The following is a 26,850-nucleotide window of genomic DNA, read 5'->3' as shown; positions in this document are numbered from 1 at the left end:
GGAAGGAGGAAGAAGCCTGGAGGGAGGGAAGGAAGGAGGAAGAAGCCTCTTCTGAGGGTCTTCTGGAAGGTCTAACAAGTTAACTCATTAACGCCTTTTAATTCATGTGGGTGCATTATTTTATCAGTTAACCAGCTTTTACCCACTTTGCAGCTCTCTTGGGCTCTATCTAATCCTATTCCAACTTTTAGCATCAATGCAGATTTACAGAAAAACTGCAAAGATAGACCAGAGAGGATACCCCACACCCAATTTCCCAAATTGTTAACATCCTACATTATTATGGTACATTTGTGACAACACAATATATGTATTTTAACTTAATTTTTAAACCAGGCTACCCTAAACAGAGCATCATTTTTCTTTTTTCTTTTGGCTGGTGGGATCTTAGTTCCCCAACCAGGGATTGACCCTGGGCCACAGCAATGAAAGCGCCGAGTCCTAACCACTGGACTGCCAGGGAATTCCCAAGAGCATGTTTTTCATTGGCACAATTCATCTGGGGCAGAGTTCAGTATGTTGGGATTCTAAGTTGGATTCCACCCACAAGAGTTTAATAACTGAAGCTTCAAGGAGACTTGGCTAAGGGTGACCAGAGGCAAAAACAGCTGACATGGAGCTGAAGGCTATACTAGCCCCATAATCTCAGACACGAAACTTTGTCACCTGTAAACTGGGGAAGGCAACCTCCGCCTTCACTGGTTATTGTGAGCGCTACCTGAGACGTCGGTGGCCAAAGCCCTTTGCGAACTTTTGTAGAGTCCTACAAAAATGCCTGAATTATCTTTTTTTTTAAAGATTTTTTTTGATGTGGACCATTTTCACAGTCTTTATTGAATGTGTTACAATATTGCTTCTGTTGATTTTATGTTTAGGTTTTTTGGCCACATGGCGTGTGGGATCTTAGCTCCCCAAGCAGGGATCAAACCCACACCCCCTGCATTGGAAGGCAAAGTCTCAACCACTGGACCACCAGGGAGGTCACCTGAATCATCATTTTAAGGAAGTCCCATTATAAGTAGGGTAGCCACATACTTTGTCACCCAAATAGGGACACTTGAAAGTGAAAGCAGTGATACTGATACTGAGGCAGAACACTCATGGGGAGGGATGGTGGGCTCAGGTCCTCAGATGAGGGAGCTCTTAGGGCCCAGCTGCCGTTCCAACCCCTTGGGGAGTTGAAAATTAGCAGCTCTGGCTGGAGCCAGGCTGTGGCCTGGGAGATGTCAGAATGCACGTTTCTTGCCACCATTGGTGCCTGACACCGGGAGGGGAGGGTTGAGCCGAATGGGAGCAGGCATTTCCCCTCACCCAGAGCTTCGGGCTGGGTGTGCTCCCAAGAAGGCCAGAGGGTGGCCTCTGAGCTCCGGGGACAGCCCATTTCTTCCCTCACCTCCCCCACCTTGGAACCCACTTGTCTGATTCCCAAGCTCTGCCTCCTAATGTGTCCTCTGCTTAAACAGGTACAGAGAAATCAGCCTTTGAAACAAGGCCCCCCAGCGAGTCCTGAAGCGTCTCCAAAGTAGGGATGTTTTCTCCATGTGCTCCCCCAACCCAGGCCTCCTTCTGGTAACCCCGCCTCTTCCAGGGAACCTTCCCAGATAGATGTACCCAGAAGAGTTCCCTTCCCACCTTGGATCTCTACCACTGCCATCGACACCGCACACCCCAGGCTTGTTATTTTTAGCATTAAAAGAGAAAAGTAGACTGCCATTTCATCTCCTTAGAAATGGGTCTAGAAGACAGGGACCTAGTCTTTCTTATCCCGGGGCTGCACGGTGAGCTGCTCCAGGGGGCACTGGCCACCAGTGACACTGTGGGGAGAGGGTTCCTTATAGCGCAACCCAGTGCCCTACAGGTCCTCTGGTGCTCCCATCAGCGATGCAGGGACTAGCGTTCGGAGCCAGAGAGAGGGCTCTGTGTGCTCCACGGGGCTCCCCGATCTCGGTGGTCAGACAGTGCAGTGAAGGGGAGAGAGGAGGCCAAGCCAACTGGGCCAAAAGACTGTACTATAGAACATTTAGAGGTTGACGTGGTTTATTAAGGTATAACAGGGACAGTAAGAAACCCAGAGCTAACCAACTCTGGCCAAAGAGGGGCCAGACAGGCCTATTAAGGAAGAGAAAAACATAATGTATAAAGTCATGTATTTTGCATGCCAATAACTCCTGCTGATTTATAGGTTGATGGGTATATGGTTAAAGACTTAACAGAGCACCCTTGTATTAATTAGACCAACAAGCCTCCGGCAATCTTTATCATACTATATCCACGTATGTGGCAAACTCTCCTTTGCAAAAGGCAGATTTTCAAATAGCCTCACATTTTGAGTTCTGTTGGCTCGCTCAAATTAATGAGGTTTCAAGCCGATTGACAATCTAACACAATAAAGTATTTAAAACTCCTTTAAAACTCAGGATGCGAACTTTTCCTGCCAGCCCTTTCCAGAGCCATCGGGTTGGCCGCGATCCCCACAGCGCCTGGGCCCGTCACGCAGGGCCGCGCACTAACCTTTCAGGCCATGCTCCACGTCACCCTCGCGGTCTTGCAGTAGGGTGTAGTCTCCCTGAGCATGATCTTCCATCACGTTGAACTCCTGGCGGGGTTCAGCCATCCTGGTTCAAAGCCCACCTGGGGAATGAAGATGGGAGGTGAGGGCTGGGATGCTGTGCTGAGGCTAAGTGCTTGGGGGTGGGGTAGGGGGCAGTGAGAGAGAGGTGCCACCTCCCCAGTTCACAGCAGGCAGATTTCCACCTCCCCTCTCTCCTCCCCAACAACCAGATGCCCAACCTCTTCCGCGGGGCGTATCGCCAAAGTGTTATTTACTTGTATGTGCACTTTTAATTCACCAGCATCACATCAGTTCATGTCCAAAACCATCAGGTGGGCAGGTTCAGGAGGCCTGACTTGTTACTATGCTCACTGCTCTTTCCACTTCATTAAAAAGTAAATGCTGCTGACGGGTAGTTTGATGGGGTTTAAACATTTTTTTAAATTTTATATATTTATTTATTTTTATTTTTGGCTGCATTGGGTCTTCGTTGCTGCGTGCGTGCTTTCTCTAGTTGCGGCAAGCGGGGGCTACTCTTTGCTGCAGTGCCCGGGCTTCTCGTTGCGGTAGCCTCTCCCGTTACGGAGCACGGGCTCTAGGCGCGCAGGCTTCAGTAGTTGTGGCACGTGGGCTCAGCAGTTGTGGCTCGCGGGCTCTAGAGCGCAGGCTCTGGAGCGCAGGCTCAGTAGTTGTGGCGCACGGGCTTCGTTGCTGCGCGGCATGTGGGATCTTCCCAGACCAGGGCTCAAACCCATGTCCCCTGCATTGGCAGGCGGACTCTTAACCTCTGCGCCACCAGGGAAGTCCCTGATGGGTTGTTTTTTTTTTACTGAGAGGGAAGGCATCAGCTGGGCACTGCTGGTGAGGAAAAGGAGGCACAGAGAAGCATCGTGATCGTTCGGTCACACGCTGCTGTGGCATGGAACCAACTTGACCTGGGTGTCCCGACTTCCCAGCTCTGAGTCAGGTGGCCCCCCGGGGTCAGGGACGGGCTTTCACTCACCTCACTGGTTCCCACCAGGACCCTTGGGTGTGCATTCTGAGGGCCAGGCTAAGTCCTTAACAGGGCACAGTGCGGGGGCATGAATTTGGGGCTGAAGAGCAGCGTGCACTCCCCTCCCCCAACAGCCCCAGCTGAGAGGTGGCGTCAGCTCAACAAAGCCCGCTAGAAACGATCATTTAATCCTGCTGTACCCTCTTCCTTACTGAGAATATTTAATTCTTTATCTTAAAAATAACTCGTAACTTAGAATTTCTGAACTTTTGAGTATGTCATTTTGCTGTGGTTCATTCACGTTACTTTGGATTATTCCACGTTTTACATTTTTATCTCTGTAATTTGAGTCTCTTGTATTTTACTTTGATATCTTCCTTTTAAATGATCTAGTTATCTCATATTATTTATTTTCTACTTTATATTTTTTCTTATCTTTGAAACGCCCCTGTTCTAGCTGCTTCTACTTCCTCCCTTTAAACTTTTTTAAAAGTTTTAAAAAAAAAACTTTAAAATAAATAAATAAATAAATGGTGGGCTACAGGGTCGGAGGGTCCACCTGGGAGCAGACACTCCACCTAGTACTTCCCAGACTGACAAAGGTGTGGGGAGACAGCCAGCCTCTGGCACTGTGTTTTTGTTTTTGTTTTTGTTTTACGGTACGCGGGCCTCTCACTGTTGTGGCCCCTCCCGTTGCGGAGCACAGGCTCCGGACGTGCAGGCTCAGGGGCCACGGCTCACGGGCCCAGCCACTCCGCGGCATGTGGGATCTTCCCAGACCAGGGCACAAACCCGTGTCCCCTGCATCGGCAGGCGGACTCTCAACCACTGCGCCAGCAGGGAAGCCCTACTGGCACTGTGTTTATACCAGCTGGCCACTGGCATACTCAGGTCCAGTTCCATTTCTCTCCTTTCTAGGCAGGACACGCTGGTGTGGGTGCCTGAGCTCTCTTCTCCACCCACGATGTAGGATAAGAAGCTGGGAGGACTTAGGATGGTTCTAAGAATGAGGTCAGTGAGACCTCCTCTGGGTTAGGCAGAGGGTGGGTGGTCTGGGCCCTCCTAGGCAGCTACTTTTCATTCTGACCGAGGCCCTTGTCTCTCAGAGAGCTCTTGGGAGAGGCATCTGAGGCTGATCATCTCCAAACCTTTGATGTCTTCCCGCATCTCCAAACCTTTGATATCTCCCCAAGGATGAGCAGGACTTTCCTGGGAAGATCAAAGCCCCATTCATCCTTCAAGACTTAGGATTTGGTGGTGATATTCTCTGTGGTGATATTCTCTACCCTGAGATACACTGATGGTCTGTTTCCCTTAGAAAGCCCCCAAACAAGAACCCCTGTGCTAAGAGGAACAAGTTTCATTATCAAAGGAGTCAACTACTGCTCCCCACCCAACTCTACGAAGTAATGCCTCCCTCGCTGCTTCCTGGTGAAGCCTCTCTCAGGACGTCCCTGGTCACTGCCCAGCTGCTCGTGCCCGTGCCCGGGATTGGTCCATGAGTCACCTCACCTGCTGACTCACCAGGAGCCCCACCCGGGAGCAGTGGAATCCTCCCAGAAGCGCAAGCCTCCCAAACTGGCTGGAGTCACTACACCCGGCCCAGGCGAGCCAGATCAGACAAATCAGGTCGTCCTGTTCAACCTGCAGCTAAGGTTTTAGTGAACACTAAGAAGTGTAATGAGCCCCGTGGTTTTGTTTTGTAGATTTGATCAATTCCTTTCAAGGACTAAGTTTTCCCATTTGGAACGTGGTGGATGGAAGTGTAAAAGTAAAAATCTGATGCACGGGCTTCTTTTATAAGATGCCCATTTACATCCTTTGCTTCTCTGTCATGCCTCAGTGATCACTGTAATGATCTGAATGAGTTCTTAATCTATGAGTGACATGAACCCTTTATCATATTTGTGGCTAATAGCTTCTCCTTTTACTTTGGTTTCTTCCTTTTTTTTTTCTTTTGGCCACACCGCACAGCTTGTGGGATCTCAGTTCCCCAGCCAGGGATTGAACCTGGGCCATGGCAGTGAAAGCCCGAATCGTAACCACTAGGTCACCAGGGAACTCCCTATTTTGGTTTCTGACGGCTTCTACTGACGGGTTTTACTTTTTATACAGTCAAGTCTATTTTTCTTTGTGATTTATTCCATTGCTGTATAGTACGTAAAGATCATAAATATTTTCTACCGTGTTTTTAGTGATCTAATTCTTTGTATTAAATTTATTAATTCATCTAGAATTTATTTAAGTGTATGATATGAGGTGGGAATCTAAAAAATTTTCTCCAAAATACAACAGCTAAACCAATGGGCCCAGCCCTACTCATAGGACAGTCTTCCCTCTTTCCCCAGGTGAGTGAACCATCTATTCTGCTCCATTCACCTGTCAATTTTGGTGCTAGAGCCTCCCGATTTAAGTGTTGAATCTCCAGTCTTATTCTCTAGGTGGGCTTAGACACTCTCATCTTCTTTTTTCAAAATGGTTTGATCTTCTTGCACATTTTCTCTACCAGATGCTCTTTAGAACACTTTTTTCTCAAATTCTCAAAATTCCATTGGGATTTTGGCTAGAACTGCATGACAAGCCAAAACGATAAAAGTTGCTATCTTCACAATATTTAGTGTCCCCACCCAAGAGCAAGGTATGTTTTCCCATTTATTCTTGTTTCTAAATCTCTTGGGGTGGAAGGAAGGATGTAGTCCTGCATTTTGCTGAGGCCACTCTTTTTTTTTTTTAATTTTTGTTTGATTTTTTGGTCTCTTTTTTTCTTATCTTTTCTAATCTTGCTGCAGCCACTCTTGGTCTCCTCATCCTTGGTGTTGCCTTTGTGAGTGGGACCCTCCCCTTCATCGTGTTGATGATATAATAATAAGGGCTCTGGGTTTCCACAGTTGAGATGATTATGGCTGGAGCTCTAACACTGGTACTGGCACAGTGGCAACAGGTTCCCCTCAAGGTCTCTGGGGAATGAATGGGAGAACCATTTTCTAGCCTTCTGTTTATCAGAGATGAGATCCCTTAGCAGAAAATCTCCCAGTGATTTGTGAGGACCCAGGTTCGATCCCTGGTCAGGGAACTAGATCCTGCATGCATGCAGCAACTAAAGATCCCGCATGCCACAACTAAAAAGATCCCGCGTGCCCTGGTCTCTTCCCTGCCCATCTGCACGACCACCATGTTGGGGGTGGATGGGGTGAACCACTTGACATGGTGGCTGCTTCTCACTCAAAGTCTGGAGGTGGGCAAGGTGGCCAGTTTGGACTTTGTTCACAGGCATGAGCACGGCGGCATCAAAGAAGTGCTCTAAGGTCACTTTAGCAGCAGTCGGCAGGGCCAATTGTATGGGTAAGAAAGGGCTGTTGGCAGGGAGGTGACTGCACTGATCCAGGTATACAGCAAAAAAGCCGGAACCAGAGCGGGGGCAGAGGCCATGGAAAGGAAGGGACAGATCCAAGAAGTGTACTTTAGATAACATTAGACTGGGCTTTAAAACTGGGCTGGGGTCAGAGGGAGAGATCAGAATCCATAATTACACTAGAGGTGAGGGCTTGCAAGGCTGGGAAAACGGGAGGCGGTAGCACAGTCAAAGGGAACAGCATCAGGGTCCAAGGCAGCTGGTCGACAAGGGTGGGTTCTGTCTTTAAAAGATCCCTGCGCAAAAGAAGAATCTTGGGCTTCCCTGGTGGCGCAGTGGTTGGGAGTCCGCCTGCCGATGCAGGGGACACGGGTTCGCGTCCCGGTCCGGGAAGATCCCAGATGCCGCGGAGCGGCTAGGCCCGTGAGCCATGGCCGCTGAGCCTGCGCGTCCGGAGCCGCAACGGGAGAGGCCACAACAGTGAGAGGCCGGCGTACCGCAAAAAAAAAAAAAAAAAAAAGAAGAATCTCCCCCACTGCATTTTACCAACTGGTGATTGATTTGACTTAATAAGTTCTAGGAAGTAGATTCTGCTATCCCTCTTGATTTCCATTATAATTTTAAATTATATGGAATTATAATTTATAATAATAATTATAATTATAAATAATTATAATTTATAATTAAATTATAAAATTTAATTTAAAAAATTAAATTTTTATGGATCTTTTTAAAAAATAGATCTGCAATGAAACAGTTTTCCACTTTAATTTCAGGTCAAGGGTCAGCAATTTGTTTCTGTAAAGGGCCAGATAGTAAATATTTTAGGCTTTGGGGGCTGTGCCTTCTGTTACAACTACTCACATCTGCTGCTGCGGCAGGGAAGCAAGCACTGATGATAGAGCCGTCAACGAATGAGCACGGCTGGGTCCCAGTTAAACTTTTTTTACAGACACTGAAATTTGTTTTGCATATAATCTTATGTGTCATGAAATATTTTTCTTTTGTTTTTGTTTTTTTCCACCATTTGAAAATGTAAAAACCATTCGTAGCTAACACCAGATTTGGCCCATGGGCCACAGTTTACAGACTCCTGCTTTTGGCTTTTCCAGTATTTCTTCTCCTCTCTCAATAGTAAAAAAAAAAAAAAGAAAGAAACTGTAATTAAGTCTTAGCAAGAATCATTGTACATTTTGATCTCTTTCCAGAAGTTTCCAGAAGTTTCAAGTCAGGAGCAGGAGAACTAAGGGTCATTCTGGGGCTTGGGGCAGTGCCGCACTGTTCTAGGGACTGGAGACAGCATCCGTGGCATAAGTCCTTCGGCTGCCAGGCCGCCTCGCTCAGCGCCACAGAGCAAAAGGCAAGGCAATGGGTCTCACTGTCCCAGATTCTAATGATCCCCCCACTTCCCTACCACCAGCACCACCCCTGCATGGCTGCAGAAAGTCAGAGCACTAATAGGAAGCTGAACAAATTACAGGGGCCTCTGGAGAAATTAAATCATCCTTTAAAACATAGGCTACTATTCACTACGCAAAATGAATAAACCGTGTGCATCTCAGGTGCCACTATTTTCCTTTAGGGTAAAAAGAGGAATGCATGGGAAGAACTCTCTAAGCAGGGAGGCACCCCCCCCCGCCCCTCCCACTGACCCCAGCAAATGGCCTTAGGTTCATGGACCTCCTGATTCAATGAGGCCACCAGTGCTGTCTCTCCAACTCATCTGGGCTGGGCCACTTGCCCCGTGCTAATGTTTTGGTACCTACAGGTCATCTCTGGAGCATCTCTGAGAGGCTACTCGACGTAAGCAGAAAATAGAACCCAGAGGAGATGCGCTCGGAGAGTAAAATGAAGTAGTTCTTCTTCTCAGTCTTAGGACAAGTACTGCGCACGAGAATGCAAGTCCCGTCGGGTTGGACCCGTCTGGGTCCCTTACGGGCAGATGAGGAAGCTGGGAGGTACTCTGCCCAGGTCGCATAGCCAGGAAGAGGCGACGCCAGGATGCAAAGCTTGTGTCCTCACGGGGCACTCAGCTGCCCTCACTGCCGGTCCTTCCATCCAGGACCATCAAATGTTCTCCAATTTTCCATTGGGGCACAGATCTGGGGTGTGGAAGCAGCAGTGTCTAGGACTCACACCCCAAAGCTGTGACTAAGTCACTTCTCTCAACCTCCTTCATGTCACCCAGTGACCCCTGAGCTCCCTTCCTGCTCCAACATTTTACTTTAAGCGGATCGATTAGGCCTGTGTCCTCCAGCTCAGAGCCCTGGGAAGATTGGTCACAGGGCAGCAGGAGTCTCTAGCCCAGGCCTGGCTGAGAGGCAGGGGGCCCTGGCATCCCAGCCAAGGGTCTGAAAGCTCAGCTCTGCCTCCTTCTTTTCCCACCGTCTCTGACCCCTGTGGTCTTCCTCTACGAGAGCCAAGGGCAGGATGATTTCTCTGGAAGAACTGGGCAAAGAACATGTAAAGCAACTGACAGACGGCACAGCCGTACGTCCCAGCCCTAGGACTTTCACGCAAAGACAGCAGGCTGAAAACACAAAAACAAGCGTAGCCCTGAGGTGGGTATACAGTCCGGACTAGACGTGGTTATATCACCCCACGGATCCCTGTAACCTAAGAGAGACACACAGACAGGAAAATAAACACGCCAGGAGCTACTGTCCTAAGGCCGTGCTTTGCCTTCTTATTCTTCTAAATCAACCAATCTCTTTTTCAATCTCTCTGATTTCCTACCTCCCATTTTCCCAGGCAGTGACCTACAGGCAGTGGGGTGTGAGGTAAGGAAGAAATCTGAGGAGGAGCACAAAAGTTGAGTTAAACCTGGAAATGAAAACGGGTCACTCTTTAGGGACCCTTGGAAAAGCACTACCTGCTGACAACAGAAAATGAGAACCAGAGGGTCCTGGAGTCTGTCCTTGTCACTTGGTAGCTGGGAAATTGAGGGGAAGGGGCTTGTTAAGTTGTTCACAGTGCCTGGTCCTACAAGATCACACCCCCAGACCCAACGCTGCCTTGCCAATGGCTTGTGGGGGGGGCAAGCCAGGAAAAGGGAGAAAAGTGTGTGCAGGGCTGAGAGGGAGACAGAGGAAAAAAGAGGACAGTGCAGGTGATGAGAGGATAAAAGAGAAGGCAGAAGAGGGGAAGGGGGTGAAGGCACAGGGAGGGAGGAACCCCCTGAATCAAACTGTGGCTGCTGCAACCCAGTCTTTTCTATTTACTTTCCTGATTGAGGTAAAATCCACACAACACACAAGTGACCATTTTAAAGTGAACAACCATCGCCTCTGTCTAGTTCCAAAACATTTTCATCACCCCTGAAAGAAACCCTGTGCCCATTAAGCAGTTTCTCCCCACTCCTCCCCCCATGCCCTGCCAACCACTAATCTACTTTCTGTCTCTATGGATTTACCAATTTCGGAGATTTCAAATAAGTGGAATTATCTAACACTGGGCTTTCGCGTCTTGCTTCTTCCGCTCAGTGTAATGTTTTCAAGATTCACCCACGTTGTAGCACGTGTCAGGGCTTCACTCCTGGAATGACATTTCATTGTATGGATACACCACATTTTGTTTATCCGTGTATCCATTGATGATTACCCACAGTCTTTTAAGTTTGGAAACAAGATAATATGGAATTTTTTTTCTTTTTTGCGGTACGGGGGCCTCTCACTGCTGTGGCCTCTCCCGCTGCGGAGCACAGGCTCTGGACGCGCAGGCTCAGCGGCCATGGCTCATGGGCCCAGCCGCTCCGCGGCATGTGGGATCTTCCCGGACCAGGGCACGAACCCGTGTCCCCTGCATCGGCAGGTGGACTCTCAACCACTGCGCCACCAGGGAAGCCCTGGAATATTTTACTGTGATGTTTGTCTGATAATGCTGAAATCGGGGTGGAGGGGGAGGAAAGGTGAGGGCAGGAAGGGGTAGGATGATGGAAGAGAAGAATGGCAGGGACCCTCAGACAACCTTCAACTTCTTCCTCATTTTGCCAAGGCTGGGCCCCCGGCCCCTCCAGACCCTCAGGGGCCCAGGGATGTGCAAGTGAGACCCCGGGTCCCTTTTGCTCCGGAAGAAGAGGGTCTTCCCAGGCTGCAAGGTGGATAAATTTTCTGCCTGGTAGAGTTCACCTGCTCTGTGTGTCTTACCTGAAGAGTCAGCTTTGTTTCTGATCATCTCAGGCTGCCCTCTGAGGCATCCAGAGGTGGATGAGGGAAGTCCAGGTACCTAGCCCAGCTCAGAGGTGACGTCTGGAGCATCATCAGGGAACCCTGCTCACTATTTGAAGCACGTCTGCCATTTTCCTGGACACTTTCCCATGACAGAACATATAGGCTCACCACAAACCTATGATGTGGGCAGGATGCAAATCCCAGCCACGTAAAGGGCCCCAAGGGCCTAAATGACTTGCCCAAGGCCAGCAAGGCAGCCTGGGACCTGACTCCGCTCTGGAACACAGATTCCCGGCAGTTCTGATGCCTCTGTCTGCTTCCCCACCCAGGCTTTTGCTCCTGCCCAGTTCTCCAGGGTGTCTGAGGGTTTCAGCTGACCTGGGGCAGTCTCTACCTGAAGAAGATGAAGACCAAATAGCCTTCCTACACCTACTGCCATCCTTCCTATTCCTTTTAATTTTCTTACAGCAATGCATCTTGATTCTAGAAAGCTCCTCGGGTAAGCCAGGACAACAGGGGACACCATTTTTGGCAGTTTTGGAATATTAACAGCATCTGTTTGAGTCGTGACTATTAGCCAGTCTCAGGGGCTTCAGAGAGAGAAAGCGAATCTCTGTAATACAACAGCCCCAAGAGAGGAATTATCCTCACTTTCTAGATGAGGAAACAGGCTCAGAGAGGTTCAGGAACCTGCTGAGGGTCACACAGCTAGTAAGAGGCAGAGCAGGATGTGAACTCTGATCTTTTGATGCTAAAACCCATCTTTCGGATATTGTTATCATATCAGTGCCTTCCCAACAGAGAGTTTAAAAACATAGCCCTTTTCTCCCCTCCAGGACCCAGAGAAATGGCCCTGTCCCGGCTGGATGGAATTAGAGCCGAGGAGGTAAGAAGAAAGCCCGTGTCAGGGGCTGGTCCCGCACCCTGGCTCACCAGGCTCCAAGCAGGACGCGCTGCCTGTGCAGTCCAAGCCTGGGAGGAGCTTTTTGTATCCTAGAGCCCCCTCCCTGAAGGCGCCGGGTGGGCTGTTTAGGGCGGAGCTGCAGCCCTCGCTAGGGGGCAGCACATGCCGGGGCGCGGTGCCCGCTCGCTGCAGCCCAGCCACAGGCCAGCTTCCCCCCCAGGCAGCACTGCAGGCTCCCGGGCCGCTGCCATGACTCAGCGGAATCACCGCCACCAGAACAGGTGGCTCCGTCCAAAAAAAGGACGCTGGCCCTTAAAACTCCCTCAGGTTAAAAACCCAACTGGAATTAGAGAGTGGTGATATTGCACAACTTTGTGACTATACTTAAATCACTGAATTGTACACTTCAAAGGGTGGATTTTATGGCATGTGACATATCTCAATAAAGCTGTTATTAAAAAAACAAACACCCTGAATGGATCTCTCAGATAGTTGAAGATCAAGTAGAGAGAAATCTAAAAAAATAACCTTAAAATGAACTTTGATCTCCAAGGTTATTTTTGGCTCCCGCATCCCATCTTTCCTCTGCTCTGGTCCTTTTCCTGCACCATCATGAATTTGCCAGTGCATTCACGTGGAAAACAGGATTCCTCATGACAGGAGCCATGTTTCAAGCATTTCCAGGTATTGACTCATTTAATCAACACAACTGCCCCTATTATTATGTCTACCTCTACAGAGGGGGAAACCGAGGCACAGAGAGGTTGAGTAACTTGCCCAAGGTCACACCGTCAACATGTAATGGAGTCAGGGCTCAAAGCCCAAGCAGCCTGGCACCAGCATCTGACCTTGTGAGGCCGACTGACACAGTGATTAAATCAAACAGTGACTGAGATCACCCATTTCAGGAACATAAGGACCCACTCAACTGACTGAAAGCTTTCGTTTCCTTTGACAACTTTCTCTTTGTATTTACAGTCTATTCTTTAATGCTTACGGTTCAACTGTTGTACTTTAAGATATAAAGATTAGTGAAAGGGCAGGTATAGTAGTCTCCTTGGCGGAGGTGAAGTCTGGGCCCAAGGTCGTTAGGAAATCCCTGTACTTATGAAGCGGGGAGCCAGCTGCACCTAAAGAAAGAGAAAGAGCCTCCAGGGTTCAAGAGAACTCTGGGCTGGCTCGTGGCAACTCTGCTGCTTCAGATGCACTTCCCTCACAGCTAGTCCCAACTGGGAGCTGCATCTCCTTTTGTGTTGCCCCTCTTCCCTCCCGCCCCCGACAGGCAGGTGGCACCCAGCACCCAGGCACCACGGGGAAGTTCTCAGGAAGACTTGCTGGAGGGAAGACGGCCTGGCAAACCTCAGAGGAACTCTAAAGTGTGAGCTTGTGCTCACATCCTATCACAGGGTACCAGAGAATGTTCTAGAACCAAATCTGAACAATAATAATGATAATACCTGGATTTCAGGCAGAACTGCCAAATTAAGTGCAGAGAAGATAAAGGAGCCCACAGAGAGGAAAGACTTAGGTTGGTGAGAAGAAACTGGAATAATCCCGGGCCTCAATCCAAAGAGAACAATCAACAGTTGTATGAAAGCATGAATGAAGGCCGCTTTCTGGGGGGAGGTGGTGTTGCTGTGCACACACCATGTGTCATGGCTGATGTCAGCCGGGTGACGTTCACCACTAAGAAAATCCACAGACTGTGTCGGAGAGGACAATTCTGGTTTTAAGCTCAAGGATTCTGTTTTATTCTTTTGACCTCCTTTGTAACTGCTGGTACAGTCAAACAGTGCTGTAGCATCTGTTAGGATGATACGGTGTGCTTGGGTGGCCTTTGTTTTCAGAACTGCAGTAGTTTTCCCTCCAACCCCCTTTCTGATCAGTTAGCCTTCAACGAGGACAGCACTGCCATGTGACACCCCTACGGGGGGTAGGCTTCTGAGCCTCTGTCCCGTTCAGGGACTGCCAATGGCCATCCTTGATACAGTTAAGTGGTCACCACTTAACTGTATCTGAGATGAATCCCCTCAACTCAGAGCACCAAATGGATAAAAAGCAGTCTCTTTTGATGTCAAAGCTGGGAAAACCACAGCGAAAAATTGCTTTTTTTTTTCTAGGGCAAGCCACTCTTAATCCTGAGAGAGAGAGGGAGAGAGAGAGAGAGAATTTATTGTTTTATAAAAGTGATTCATAGTCATTATTAAAAAGTTAAATACAAAAATGTGAAAAGAGGAAAGCAAAATCACCACTGTTAACATTCTAGGGAACTTCTTTGCAAACACCTCGCCTATGCACACATATAATTTTCCCCAAATGAGACCATATCATACCAGTTGTTCTGTAGCCTACTTTATTTGTGTAATAAATATACTGATATTAATAAGCTTTATATTAACTTCTGGTTGATCGTCAATGGCTACGATTTCTAGATTTGCTGGTATATCTCTGCCCTCTAATAAATATACTGATATTAATAAGCTTTATATTAACTTCTGGTTGATCGTCAATGGCTACAATTTCTAGATTTGCTGTTATATCTCTGCCCTCTAGCTCTAATAGGCAGCAAATGGTTCACAACCCAACATAAGATTACACTTAAAAAGCTCTGGAGAGGGACTTTTAAAGTCCCCCCCCCCGCCTTTTTTTTTAGCCATCCATGATCTTCCCTGAATAAATATTTCTGTAGCCAGGCACTATTTACACATTTCACCTCATTTAGTCCTCACAATGACCTATGTGAAGGAGGAAATGTTATTATCTTATTATCCCCATTTTTGCATTGATGCTCAGTAGCCCCAGCTGAGGGAGGATGCATGCTGCATGCGTGGCTTTGAATCTGCAGTCCCAGCCTTCAGCTGGACACAGGGTGGGTCTTTGGAGACCTTCACTGACAAATCATGAAGCCCCACTCTGAAGCCCTGATATAGGAGGAGCCATTCCAACTGCACCTCTGTGAGATACACGGGTCATCTTAGCTCCATTTTGCAGCTGGGGAGACTGAGGCACAGAGAGGATCAAGTGGACCTAGAGATAGTGCCAGAGCAGGGGACAGAGTGTGGCGTGTAGTGATTTCCTGGGAAGCTCAGCTTAGGGCTAGGAAGTCGCTGGGAGTGAGCGCTGGGCGGAACGATGTCAGGGGCGTGAGGACACGGCCGTACCCGATGTTGAATGGGCCCCCCACAGTCAGGGTCTTGCCTCAGCAGCAAGTCAGGCACTGGGAGGCCTCTCAGGGGCACCTCGGGCCATTTGCCAAAGACCATTATGGGTTCTCGGGAGCACCTGCTTCTCCATTAGCCGTTCCTGGGACTGACGAATAGCACTTAGGCTGCCCCCCCTCAAGGCCCTCTGAGAACACTGCACGGCTTCACCCTCACAGCAGGGGCTGGGGAGGCACCCTCCAACCTGCCCCCAAAGGTGAGCCTGGAGGGTCCCTTGCTTCGCTTCCCCTTGGACCTGGGTCTCTCCCATGAAGCAGGGTCTCATGATCCAGAGATGCCATATTTGCATCTACCCTGAGAGGCCACTCAGCCCTAACGCCTCTCGTGGAATGCACCAAGTCCAGCCTTGTTAGTTGCATGAACGTCTGGACTCCTTGTGCCCTTGGTGCACTGGCTCCAAATCTTCCTGAGGACCTTATGGCTGGTTCAGACCTCTCCATGGATTTGGGTAGAAAGGACACGTGGTGTGAAGTCCGGAGCCCTGGGTTCTAGGCTTAGGAGGGACCACTCACTGGCTGGTCGATGCTGGGCCAGTCACTTGCCCTCTCTGAATCACAGATTCTTCATTTGTAACATGGGCCCGAGGACACCTGTGTCACAGGGTGGTTGTGAGGGTCACTGGAAAAATGCATGTGAGAGAGAGTGCTTCAGCGAACTGCGATGTTCTAGACTGATACTCGGTACTGTTGTTATGACACATGGGTTCTGAGCAAGGAGAAGATATCTGAGGATGGGGAAGAGGAGGCCTAACCTAAAGGGATAAAATCAGGGGCCGATACAAGAGCCTTAGTGCTTCTGCCCTGAAGGAGGGGGAGACAGAGCATGAAGACGTGAGAGGCAGCTCCGGGTTGGCCCAGGGAGAGGAGGAGAAACGAGGGGGTCCTTCCAGGAAGGTCTCGGAAATGACGGAGCAAAGGTAAGCATCGGGGAAGAACTGGGGTGTCTCTGCTCCCCACCCCTCCCAGCACTGGCACCCGGAGCACAGAGGAGACAGGGGAGGTGATGCGGAGAAGGTGATGCCGGGAGGTGGGGAGAGACGAATCGTCCGCACCAGTCTTGGCAGCGAAGGAGGTGGGGGTCTGAGAGGCGACATGCAATGACCAGAAATTGGCTCTTTTTGCCACAACATTTCATTAGATGGAACAACAAGGAAGAATTGGAGGGGAGAGGAAAGGAGGAAGGGAAGGTGGTAGTTTTGAGGATGCTTTCATTTCTATTTTTTGAGTCTGAGGACACACCCTGAAGGACGCGGGGCACAGGAGGACAGCGTAGTCTGTCTCTAATCAGCAATGTCCCTCAGTAATGAGCAACCTGAACTCAGCATGGCTGGAAGGACGGAAAACAAATAGTGTCCTTTGAACCCATGGGAGAAATGCCACCCAGGTCAAGCACACCGTCCCTTGACAGAGGTGCCCACACAGCATCAGGGGCAGAGCTGACAGTGCATTTCGGGGGTGTGGAGCACACATTGGGGTCAGGCTGTCTGGGTTCCACTCCAGATCCGCCACTTACTAGCGGGGTGGCCTTGAGTAAGTCACTCAACCTCTCAGAGCCTCCGCTGCCTCGTCTGTAAGGTGTGGGGATTAAACGAGTTAATACAGTAAATGCGATCGAAGGGCCCGCTGTGGTTATTATCATGACAACCTATCACCCATTATTTGAGCCAAACCTTTCTGTATCCTGTTTGTATTTTCAGACTAAACAGCTTCTCAGGGCCCAGAGCCCCACCCCACGTTGGATCCAACGACACATGGTGCCCCCTTGGCCCTCCCGATGCAGCCTCTGGCCAGGCAAGGCAGATGGTGTACCCAGTGAGGTCATCCCCTGGTCCCGTGACTCCTGGAGACGGGGCCAAAACCGTGTCCCGGAGCACACTGTGTGAAGCTGACCCCTCTGTGAGGAGGACAAGGGAGAAGCGAACACACTGGCATGGAGAGAGCTCCATCCTGTAGCACCAAGGGAAAAAAGCAGTTTTAGAAATGTGCACGCACAGAATGTTTATAAACAAGACAGTAGCATATATACGCATATGTGCAGACAAGAAATCGCAAAGGGGGCTTCCCTGGTGGCACAGTGGTTGGGAATCCGCCTGCCAATGCAGGGGACACGGGTTCGAGCCCTGATCCGGGAAGATCCCACATGCGGCGGAGCAACTAAGCCTGTGTGCCACAACTACTGAGCCTGTGCTCTAGAGCCCACAAGCTACAGCTACTGAGCCCGTGTGCCACAACTGCTGAAGCCCGCACGCCTAGAGCCCATGCTCTGCAACAAGAGAAACCACCGCAACGAGAAGCCCATGCACCACAACGAAGAGCAGCCCCCGCTCGCCACAACTAGAGAAAGCCCACACGCAGCAACAAAGACCCAACGCAGCCAAAAATAAATTAAAAAAAAAAAAAGATATTGTAAAGGACATGTGATCTGGGAAGGGAAGTGTAGAATTAGGGAGACTTTCTCTTGTTGTTGTGTACATTTTTGTTTTATCATACTGTTTTCTAAACATGTGCTTATAATCTGACAAAAAGTAATAAATACATTCCGCTTTTGGCAAAACAAAACACCCTGTAACAAAGTCAAGGATTTGTCCACAGTGTGCTGCTCCTTTTGTTCACAAATCGTGGGCTGCCTGTAGGCACCGGCATGGCTGACGGGTCAAGGTGACCAAGAGGCTTAATACTGATTCTAGGCGTCAGTGTGACGTGTTCAACTACATCTGTGATCAACCATGAAGACAGAGGCCGCTTAGGGGGACAATGTGGGGGGGGCATTCTTAGCCTGGGGCCGGAGGAACACCACCAGAGGTGCCTGATAGGGGTAGTGGGGGAAGCCCTATGGAGCCAGCGATGGCTCCTGGATGGGGAAGCTTCACACACTGGAGGGAGTCATGACGCAAAGAGATGGGGTTCACTAACAGCTGACATGCAGCCTTTCAGGTACACATTTAACGCAGAGAGCCAGGGACACCTGGACATAGCAGTCTGATGTCACAAACCCTTGCCTATCACAAGTGTGATTCTCTAAGATCCAGTGAAAAGTCTAAACACATTGGGGGGCTGTAATTGTTCATGTATTTATATCTAGCTTGTTCCGAAAAGGGATTTAGAGAGAAGCAGGGAGGTGAGAAGCCCCACCAGAGCTGAAGTTACAGCCTTACGAGCCCTAGAAAAGGTAACTTCCCAATGCAATGTGCGCGGTAAGGGTTCATGGCCACGTCAGAATATAAAAATACAGGCTCTTTATTTAGATAAAGGGGAAACCAGACACTTCTGCTGCATCTATTGAGGTTGGGAAAGTAGTTTCAATATTTATCAATGAAACTTCTCATTAAAATTAAAATAAGAAAATGCAAATAGTATCCAGTATGGGACCCTGGGTCATGCTCTCTTATTTGGATAAAATAATTATGCTTGACAAAGTGGAGTACAGTGGAAAACAGAAAATTTATGGAGTGAGGAAATGATCTTGAAAGAAAGAATTTCAACACAGCTTTGGAAAGAGATCCAATCCAGGCACACAAATATCTGGTTCAATTAAAACGGACACAGCAGAAATTCAGATCAGGGAGAAACAGGAAGTCAAAGCCAGGGGCGTATATTTAGGCTCTGGGCCCCCAAGTACGTATTTCAGAAAAAGCCCAGGCAGCCTCTGTTGGTCGCAAAATAGTTATTATCCAGCAGAAAGGCCTGGACACTATGTTCAGAAACAGAAATTACAGTCAAGGAGGGAGGGAAGACAGAATGAGCAGATAAGAGAGAAAAAGCTGGCGAGAAAGAAGTACAAAGAACTTAGAAACATGATAGGAAATGAAATTCTTCTTGGAAAAGGAGAAAACACTACACCTGGAGTCACGCACCCGAACAGAGAGGGGCAGCTGCCTCAGCGCTGTCGCCCTGCCCCCAACTGAGCTGCTTCTGGGTCTTCCTAGTGTCTTAGGAATTACCATCGAAGTCGAAATTGTACAGGAATACTAAAACCCACTGAATTGAAACTTTTAAGGGATGGTTTTTATGGTATATGAACCATAATCTCAATAAAGGTGTTTTTAAAACATTGCAAAAGAAGCTCAAAGTCAAATTTATTTTCCTTTGCTAAATCTAAAAATACAGATGCCCTCCAACCTTCCTGTGGGGAGGTGGAGCGCTCTGCCCGGGCTGGTAGAAAGCGGCTCTCTCTGAGGAACAGCGGAGATGAAGCAGCTTGTACACAAACCTTCTCTCTGCTGGGCCATCCAGCTTTGGCTCAAATCTAACCCCTGGGGGAGTCTGTGACAAACAAACCACGAAGGTAGCTTTGCACTGTTTGTATGACCTGAGCTTTTCCTTTCGGTGGGCAACGACCCCACCCCATTCAACGGTCCTGGCCTTTGTCGAATGGGGGGTTGTGGCCCACCAGGGTGCAGAGGGGCACCAGGAAAAGCTCTGGGCCGAAGGGTACCTTCCCAGGTGGACGGGCTGTCAGGGGGTGGCAGGTCAAAACGTCGTTACATGGGAGGTGCAGTGTCCTCCCTGTTAAACCAGGAGTTGGATACACACAGCAAAAAGAGGGAAAATGAACGAATGAACTGCTTGCTTGGGAAGGCTGCTGTACTGCAGAGATGCAGTATGGGTGTCTTAGGGGCCCCTCCAGGCCAATGAGCCCAGGCAGTATTCACCATCCTGTCCCCACAAAGCTCAGGGCGGGCAGAGGCTGAGAGAGGCAGGGCCTGCTGGGGAGGTGCGCGCGCACACGTACACACACACACACACACACACACACACACACACACACACACACACACCCCAGGTGCCTTGGGGAAACAGAAACATCACAACTCCCTCACTTCCAAAGAATTCACCACATCTCCCTGACCCCACTTCCGGGATTAGCCTGGAGACTCATGCATTCCCGAGACATGGATAAGAATCTACTACCTCTCTGGCCTCCTTCCACTCAACACTGGGGCCGGTCTTTCCTGTTGCACCTGTCACATCATACCCTAATTGTACCCACGAGTCCCTCCATTAGAATGCAAGCTCCTCGAGGGTGGAGACTGTCCTGTACTTGTTTTTTTAAACCACTGTAAACAACTCAGTACTTAGTGCAGCGCTTGGTAGGGGGTCTGTGCTCAGGATGAACGAAAGAATGACTGTGAACTGAAAGCTGCCCCTCACACTTCTTCGGTCCTGACTGCTACACTTGTGCAGTTGTGCGACCCTAACTGCTACACCTTCTCCCCCCCAGGCCTTTGCCAGGCCTGGTCTCCCTGCCAGGGAAGCCCTGTCCTCCACGTCCCCTCCCCTTTGTCTGGCTAACTCCTACTGAAGCCTCAGGCTCTATCAAAGCAGCCACTGCTTCTAGAAGCCCTTCTTGACTCTGCCAAACTCCCTCGAGTGTGCCCCTCACAGACACTTGCCTGGTGCTGTAATCCTCTGGGATGCTAATGCCCTGACGATGGGAGAGCCACAGCCACCTCCTTCACCATCATGTCTTCAGCACCTGGTCCCACACCTGGCAGGAGGAAGGCCCCAATAATGCTGCTGAACCAAGGAGTTGGGGGCCAAGGAGATGGGTTCCCGTGGGATGGAGGAGGAGAGGTGACAGCATTAATCGATAACACTTCCCAAGCTCATTGTCAGTTGCAAATCTGACAGCAGACCTGTTCTCTTGTGTGGGCTACCCCAGCTCCCTGGATAACTACCTCTCACACCCCATTGGAGAGAATATTCCTCTCCAGTGGGGTAGGGGAGGGAACTCAAATTCTCTCCCCGCTTTGCAAACCTCAAATGACCAAAATAAATGAGATATAACTGCTGAGTCATCTGGGCATTGGGTTAACCAGGAATGACCTTGAATTTGTCATCAAGGTCTCTCCCACTGTGGTTCCTTCTCCTCTCCCCAAAACAGACTTGTTCTCCAGGCATCTGTCTTGGTGCCCCTGCTTGACTAGGTCAGAATCATAGAATCCTGGGTTCTAAGCTTAGAATGGACCTTAAAGAAAGAGGCCCTCGGGCTTCCCTGGTGGTGCAGTGGTTGAGAGTCCGCCTACCGATGCAGGGGACGTTGGGTTCGTGCCCCGGTCCGGGAGGATCCCACATGCCGCGGAGCGGCTGGGCCCGTGAGCCATGGCCGCTGAGCCTGCGCGTCCGGAGCCTGTGCTCCGCTACGGGAGAGGCCACAACAGTGAGAGGCCCGCGTACCGCAAAAAAAAAAAGAAAAGAACGAAAGAGACCCTCGACAGCACAGAGAGGTGAAGTAACTCACCCAAAGTCACACAGCTAGTCGACAGTGAAGCCAGGATTCAAACCTAAGTCAGGAGCACATTTCACTGAACACACCCCAAGTAAAGCAGAAACCATTGTTTTCCAAGCATCAGATCCATGCATTTGATACTGAAGGTCAAATGCAGTTCCGTTTACTTAGAAAATACCACAGTGTTTTTGCAATAAAATTAGAAACTTGTAGTATAGAGGTCGTCACTGTCCCTTTTCATAGATTTTACTACTCTCTGTTCTCTTAGAGTCCCCACCACAATTTTAGGACATTGCATCTCTGCTTCCTGTCAAGGAGGAGGAAAATAATCTGATTCCTTCAAGTTACACAAACGATGAACAAAAATACGAGAAAGTGAGTTCATTGAGAAGAGTAAAGATCACTGAATGCCTCTTTCCACTGAAGGAAAAAGAGGACATCAGAATCTGAAACATACTTGAGGGAACCCTCGCCAATGCAGGCCCTGCATGAACTCCAGGGTCCTTCTCAGATGTGGCCCCAGGGACATTTTGGGAGTGGGTGTTCCTGCTCTGTGACTGGGTCCTCGGAGGCTCAGGATGAAGCCACATCATAGGATTCTCTGTCACCCACACTTCAATGCCTCAGCTCAAGAGAAAGAGCAAAGTAATTAGAAACCTCCTTGTAAAAGACCATCTGCAATTAAAGAGCACTGTCCTTTCCTTTGCGTCCTGGGGCTTATTGTTTAGAAAGTATTTTCCAGGGAGCCATGAAATGTTGATTTATAAGCAATATCCAAGGGACAAAGAATGTCTAAACACCTTAAGCCTGTGATTTAAAGGCTTGTTCTATGTGAAAGAATGCAAGATGAGATAAGATACTGCAAAAGGGCTGCAAAGAAGCTGATTTTATTTAGTAAAATCTGGTTAAAAATGTGCAATGAAACTAAGGATATTACAAATATGATTCAGATTACTTGCATCTTAATTTATACATTTATACCACCTCTTCCAGATCTTGCTGAAAAAGATTAGTTATTAAATCTTCTTCGATTAAGTAAAAATATGTATTTGCATTTAGTTAATGTGGTAGACAGAACGGCATCTTAAAGATATCCATGTCCTGGGGCTTCCCTGGTGGCGCAGTGGTTGAGAGTCCGCCTGCCGATGCAGGGGACACGGGTTCGTGCCCCGGTCCGGGAAGATCCCACATGCCGCGGAGCGGCTGGGCCCGTGAGCCATGGCCGCTGAACCTGCGCGTCCAGAGCCTGTGCTCTGCAAAGGGAGGGGCCACAGCGGTGAGAGGCCCGCGTACCACACTAAAAAAAGATACCCATGTCCTAATCCCCAGAACCTATGAATACTTTGTTACTTTATGTGGCAAAGGAGGGTTAAGGTTGCAGACGGAATTAAGGTTGCTAGTCAGCTGACTTTAAGATTATTCTGGATTATCCAGGTGGGCCCAATGTAATCGCAAGGGTCCTTACACGTGGAAGATGGTGGCAGGGGAGTCAGTGTCAGAGTGATGTGATTTGAGAAGGACTCAACCAGTCAAGCTGGCTTTGAAGATGGAAGGGGCCATGAGCCGAGGAAGCTGGAGAAGGCAAGAAAACAGATTCTCCCCTAGACCCTCCAGAAAGGAATGCAGCCCTGCCATCACCTTGATTTTAGCCCAGTGAGACCGGTATTGGACTTCTGCTGCCTCCACAGCTGTCAGATAGAACGGCTGCGTTGGTTTAAGCCACTACATTTGTGGTAGTTTGTTACGGAAGCAAATAGAAAACGAACAGTTAATTTCTGTAAGTCTGCTCATTAAGGTGGACCAGCACGTGAATAACGACAACTTGATTTTGGGAAAAGAAAGGAAAGAAATGGACGTGGATGGTGCACCTGCCATGTGGCAGGCATCGTGTGAGGCCCTGTAGTACATACCACACAGTCTCCTCCACCCTCTGGCCAGGTAGGCATTGATAGCACCAGTGTGCAGCCCACAGCTCTGAATCTCCAAAAGGTCAAGGTGCTAACGCTTCGGCTGGTACAGTGGCCGAGCCAGGGTGTGAATCAGGTTTGTTTGCCTCCAGAGTGCTTTCTATTTGATGGTGTCGCCTTCCTTTCCACTCAAGCTAAATGGTACAAAAAGCCCACAGGGCCTGGTCTGTCTGACTGTGCACATGGACAGCCCCAGAGTGATGGCCACATCCTCTCCACATGCCCTGCTGGACCCCCTCCTCCCTCCTCCCCCGTGTCAGCACCCACCAGCTTCCCAGAGGGAATGGGGCTGGAGACCAGGGCAGTGGTTGGAGGGGGGCTTCTCCCCACAGATCTGGTCCTTCCATGGTCCCACCTTCTGCACTGTCCACTGGAGGGGCACAAAGACAGAAGCACAATGCACCTGAGCCTGTGCGGGGAGGAGGAAGTGACGCGGGGGGAGTGGGGAGTCCGACCCACGACCCACGCTAAGGACAGCTGACTGACATGCTCTCATACCACATTATGTATTTGCAGACCAGGAGTGGGCACGTGCGGCTCAGGGAAAACTCCTTTTCCACTTTGAATGGTGAATTGGATGGAAGAAATCTCCTCTCCCAGGTGGGGAGAGATGGGATGGGAGTCATCTCTCCGGGCGTCTCACGCTGCTAGACAGCCCCAGGCATACACACTCTGTGTATCTAGGTGGTTCTCGATGCCTCCCGAGAGTTCCGGGGACACACCTGAGATTTGCTCTGGGCGCTGTCCAGATGTCGGTAGTTAATGATGCAATGAGGAGAGCGCCTTTTCCAACCAACGGACAAAATCCAGTTAATTAAGAAGAGCAATGTTTTGTGCTTAAAAGGCACAAATTCAGACGCATCCATTAGTCTCCTCGGTTTAATATCCCTTTTAAATCAAAGCTGTCAAGCTGAGGCTGTAAGAAGCATCTATTATTAACAAACAGAGAAAAATGGGCTCCTAAGTGACAGGCTCACCGATCACCACACGCTTGGTGGTGGATTTGGGAGCCAATTCAGACATGTCAGTTGTGTAATAAATAAAGTTTACAGCAGTTTTCAGTGTCTAAAATGCATTACTGACGCTGAGCTTAGGGGCTGTGTCTATGTGCACCGTGCCCATGCATGTGCATATATGCCCTCCAGTCTCAAAGGCATACCTTTGGGCAGGAGGGTAAGTCAGGCAGGGAGAGATGATATAAACAGGAGAGAGCAATCCCACTGGCCCAGCCCTGGCGGAGCAGCTGGGGAGACCTCAGGGACCAGGGCAGTGAGCAGACTATGAGAAAGTCATGTACCAGCCCCCAGCAGGGAGCAGATGTGGCCCCTGCCCTTGGATATAGTCAGTCTGGCTGGGGAGATACATATGCAAATACTGAACGACACAGGGATAATTTCAGGGCAACCCCATGGTCAACTCCATTTTCGGAATGCTGCCTCCCATGGGTGGGGGTCTCCAGCCTGGACAAAGGGATGGAAGACTTCTTGGGATCTGGCTTGGGACGGGAGACAAAGAGATAAATACAGTTCAAGGCCACAGGTCAGAAGATAGAAGGCAGGTTGGCCTGTGCCCCAAGAGTCTGTGATTCTGTGAGCTAAGTGTGGAATAGGTGCTAGAGACAAAGCTGTAGCAGCCGGAATGAGACGGGGGTCGAGAAGGCTCTGGAAAGAAGATGAGCTTGAGCTAAGACTTGAAGGGAAGGCAGACCTGGAGGGACAAACTCCTTCCTCTGGCTGGAGAGGGGGTAGAGACAGGGTCATTATCAGGCATGGAGTGGGGGGCGTGTCATCACCGGACAAAGGGACATCATTGGTCAAAGGGGTGACGGTTGAGAGACTAGACATTTTGGTGGAACCCAGTTCCGAGAGACTTAAGGCCAAGCGCCAGCTAGGAGCCCTGAGCCAACACCCGGGGAACAGCTCCCAACAGGCTTCTCTGTGACAGTCCTGTTTGCTGGAATTTAACAAAGAACAAAGAGCATGCACCTCACACGTTGGCTCTGGGGCTGGTGTTGGAGCTGTTAATTCCTGCAGAGTCCAAATTCCTGCACCGCCTCGCCTCCAAGTTCAAAGGAGGTGCGTCCGGTAAATAGACTGGCCCTGGCTGTATGCCCACCTCTGACACCCTTTTCAGGGTGATCCCTGGACCACGTGATCAAGCTGCAGAGAGGCCCTGGCCAGAACCTCCTCATTAGAAAAGGCTGCAGCAGCATAAAGGCTTGTGAGAAAGTTGAGGGCGTTGGGGAGGGAAGGAGAGGGACCAGTTGGGGTCAGGGGTTGAGGGAGGAGACAGCATCACGGCGCCGAAGAAGGGATGCCCAGAAACTCCCGACCGAATGGAAAAGCCTCTTTGGAGGGACACTTCTCAGCACACCATTAGCTGTCAAGGTCAGCAGACCCCACGACAGTCAATTTTCAAATTCTGGTGACGGGCTCTGGGCACAGCAATCTTCCCCAGAGAGGTCCGCCCTGGAAGGCTGCAACTGCACGCGGTTACCTCCCCAGTCACACTTACATCTTTCCAACCAGAAAAGGACAAAACCATGCATGATTATCTAAACAGAAGTGTTCCCTCTGCTTTTCCCAATTATTAACTTGTGGTTGTGAAACAGCTGATAGGATCAGAGGTCCTTCTAAGAGGGGGAAATTACACAGCCTCGGGCTCAGGGTCCACCTTATGTCTGGTAAGGAGATGACTCCACTTTGCAGAGAAGGTAACAGAGAAGCTAAGCAAGTTGCCCAAAGCCACCCAGCTAGTCAACAGCCAAGGAAGGCAAGAAATTAGCTTCTGCCTCTGACACTGCTCTAATTTAACAGAGAGCTCCTTTGGCTGTACCACAGGCTCAGAAAGCTGGTATCCATTTTGGATTGATGGAGGATTGATGACTTTACATCAGCGTTGTTTTGTGCTCCAGCCCATGCCTGTTCATGTGTAGTCTCTAGCCAGTGGCCTTCAGAAAGCAAAATGCTAGAAGGCGCCTGCAGAACACACATTCTCAACCGTATGGCTGATAATATCATTTGGCAATTGTCCAAGAAAAGGTTAGTATTTTTTTAAATTTATTTACTTATTTTTGGCTGCATTGGGTCTTTGTTGCTGCACATGGGCTTTCTCTAGTCGCCGTGAGCGGGGGCTACTCATCGTTGCGGTGCACGGGCTTCTCATTGCAGTGGCTTCTCTTGTTGCAGAGCATGGGCTTCAGTAGTTGTGGCTTGTGGGCTGTAGAGCACAGGTTCAGTAGTTTTGGCGCACGGGCTTAGTTGCTCCACGATCTTCCCGGACCAGGGCTCGAACCCATGTCCCCCACATTGGCAGGCGGATTCTTAACCACTGCACCACCGGAGAAGCCCTATTAATTTTAAGTTAAATTAAAACCCACAATATAAACTACTCTGCAAAAAAAGAACAAATGTATGCATCATTTAGATCCAATACATTGCACTGAAATATCCTAATGACTAAGG

General features: G+C 49.5%; 1 protein-coding gene across 3 annotated transcripts in view; it reads right to left on the bottom strand.

Annotated features, from left to right (window-relative positions):
* MAPT (microtubule associated protein tau) overlaps positions 1-26,850 on the bottom strand; it is a 102,750-nt gene that overhangs the window by 43,022 nt on the left and 32,878 nt on the right. For all 3 annotated transcript variants that reach the window (XM_029211542.1, XM_029211543.1, XM_029211544.1), the window contains exon 2: positions 2,512-2,631. In XM_029211542.1, coding sequence (XP_029067375.1) covers positions 2,512-2,614 — 103 coding nt within the window. In that variant the 5' untranslated portion in view covers positions 2,615-2,631. The remainder of the gene's footprint in view (positions 1-2,511; positions 2,632-26,850) is intronic.

The sequence above is a fragment of the Monodon monoceros genome, unplaced genomic scaffold (genome assembly GCF_005190385.1).
Source record: "Monodon monoceros isolate NGI ecotype Baffin Bay Population unplaced genomic scaffold, NGI_Narwhal_1 Super_Scaffold_9, whole genome shotgun sequence".
NCBI lineage: Eukaryota > Metazoa > Chordata > Mammalia > Artiodactyla > Monodontidae > Monodon > Monodon monoceros.
This window is presented reverse-complemented; position numbering and strand designations above follow the sequence as displayed.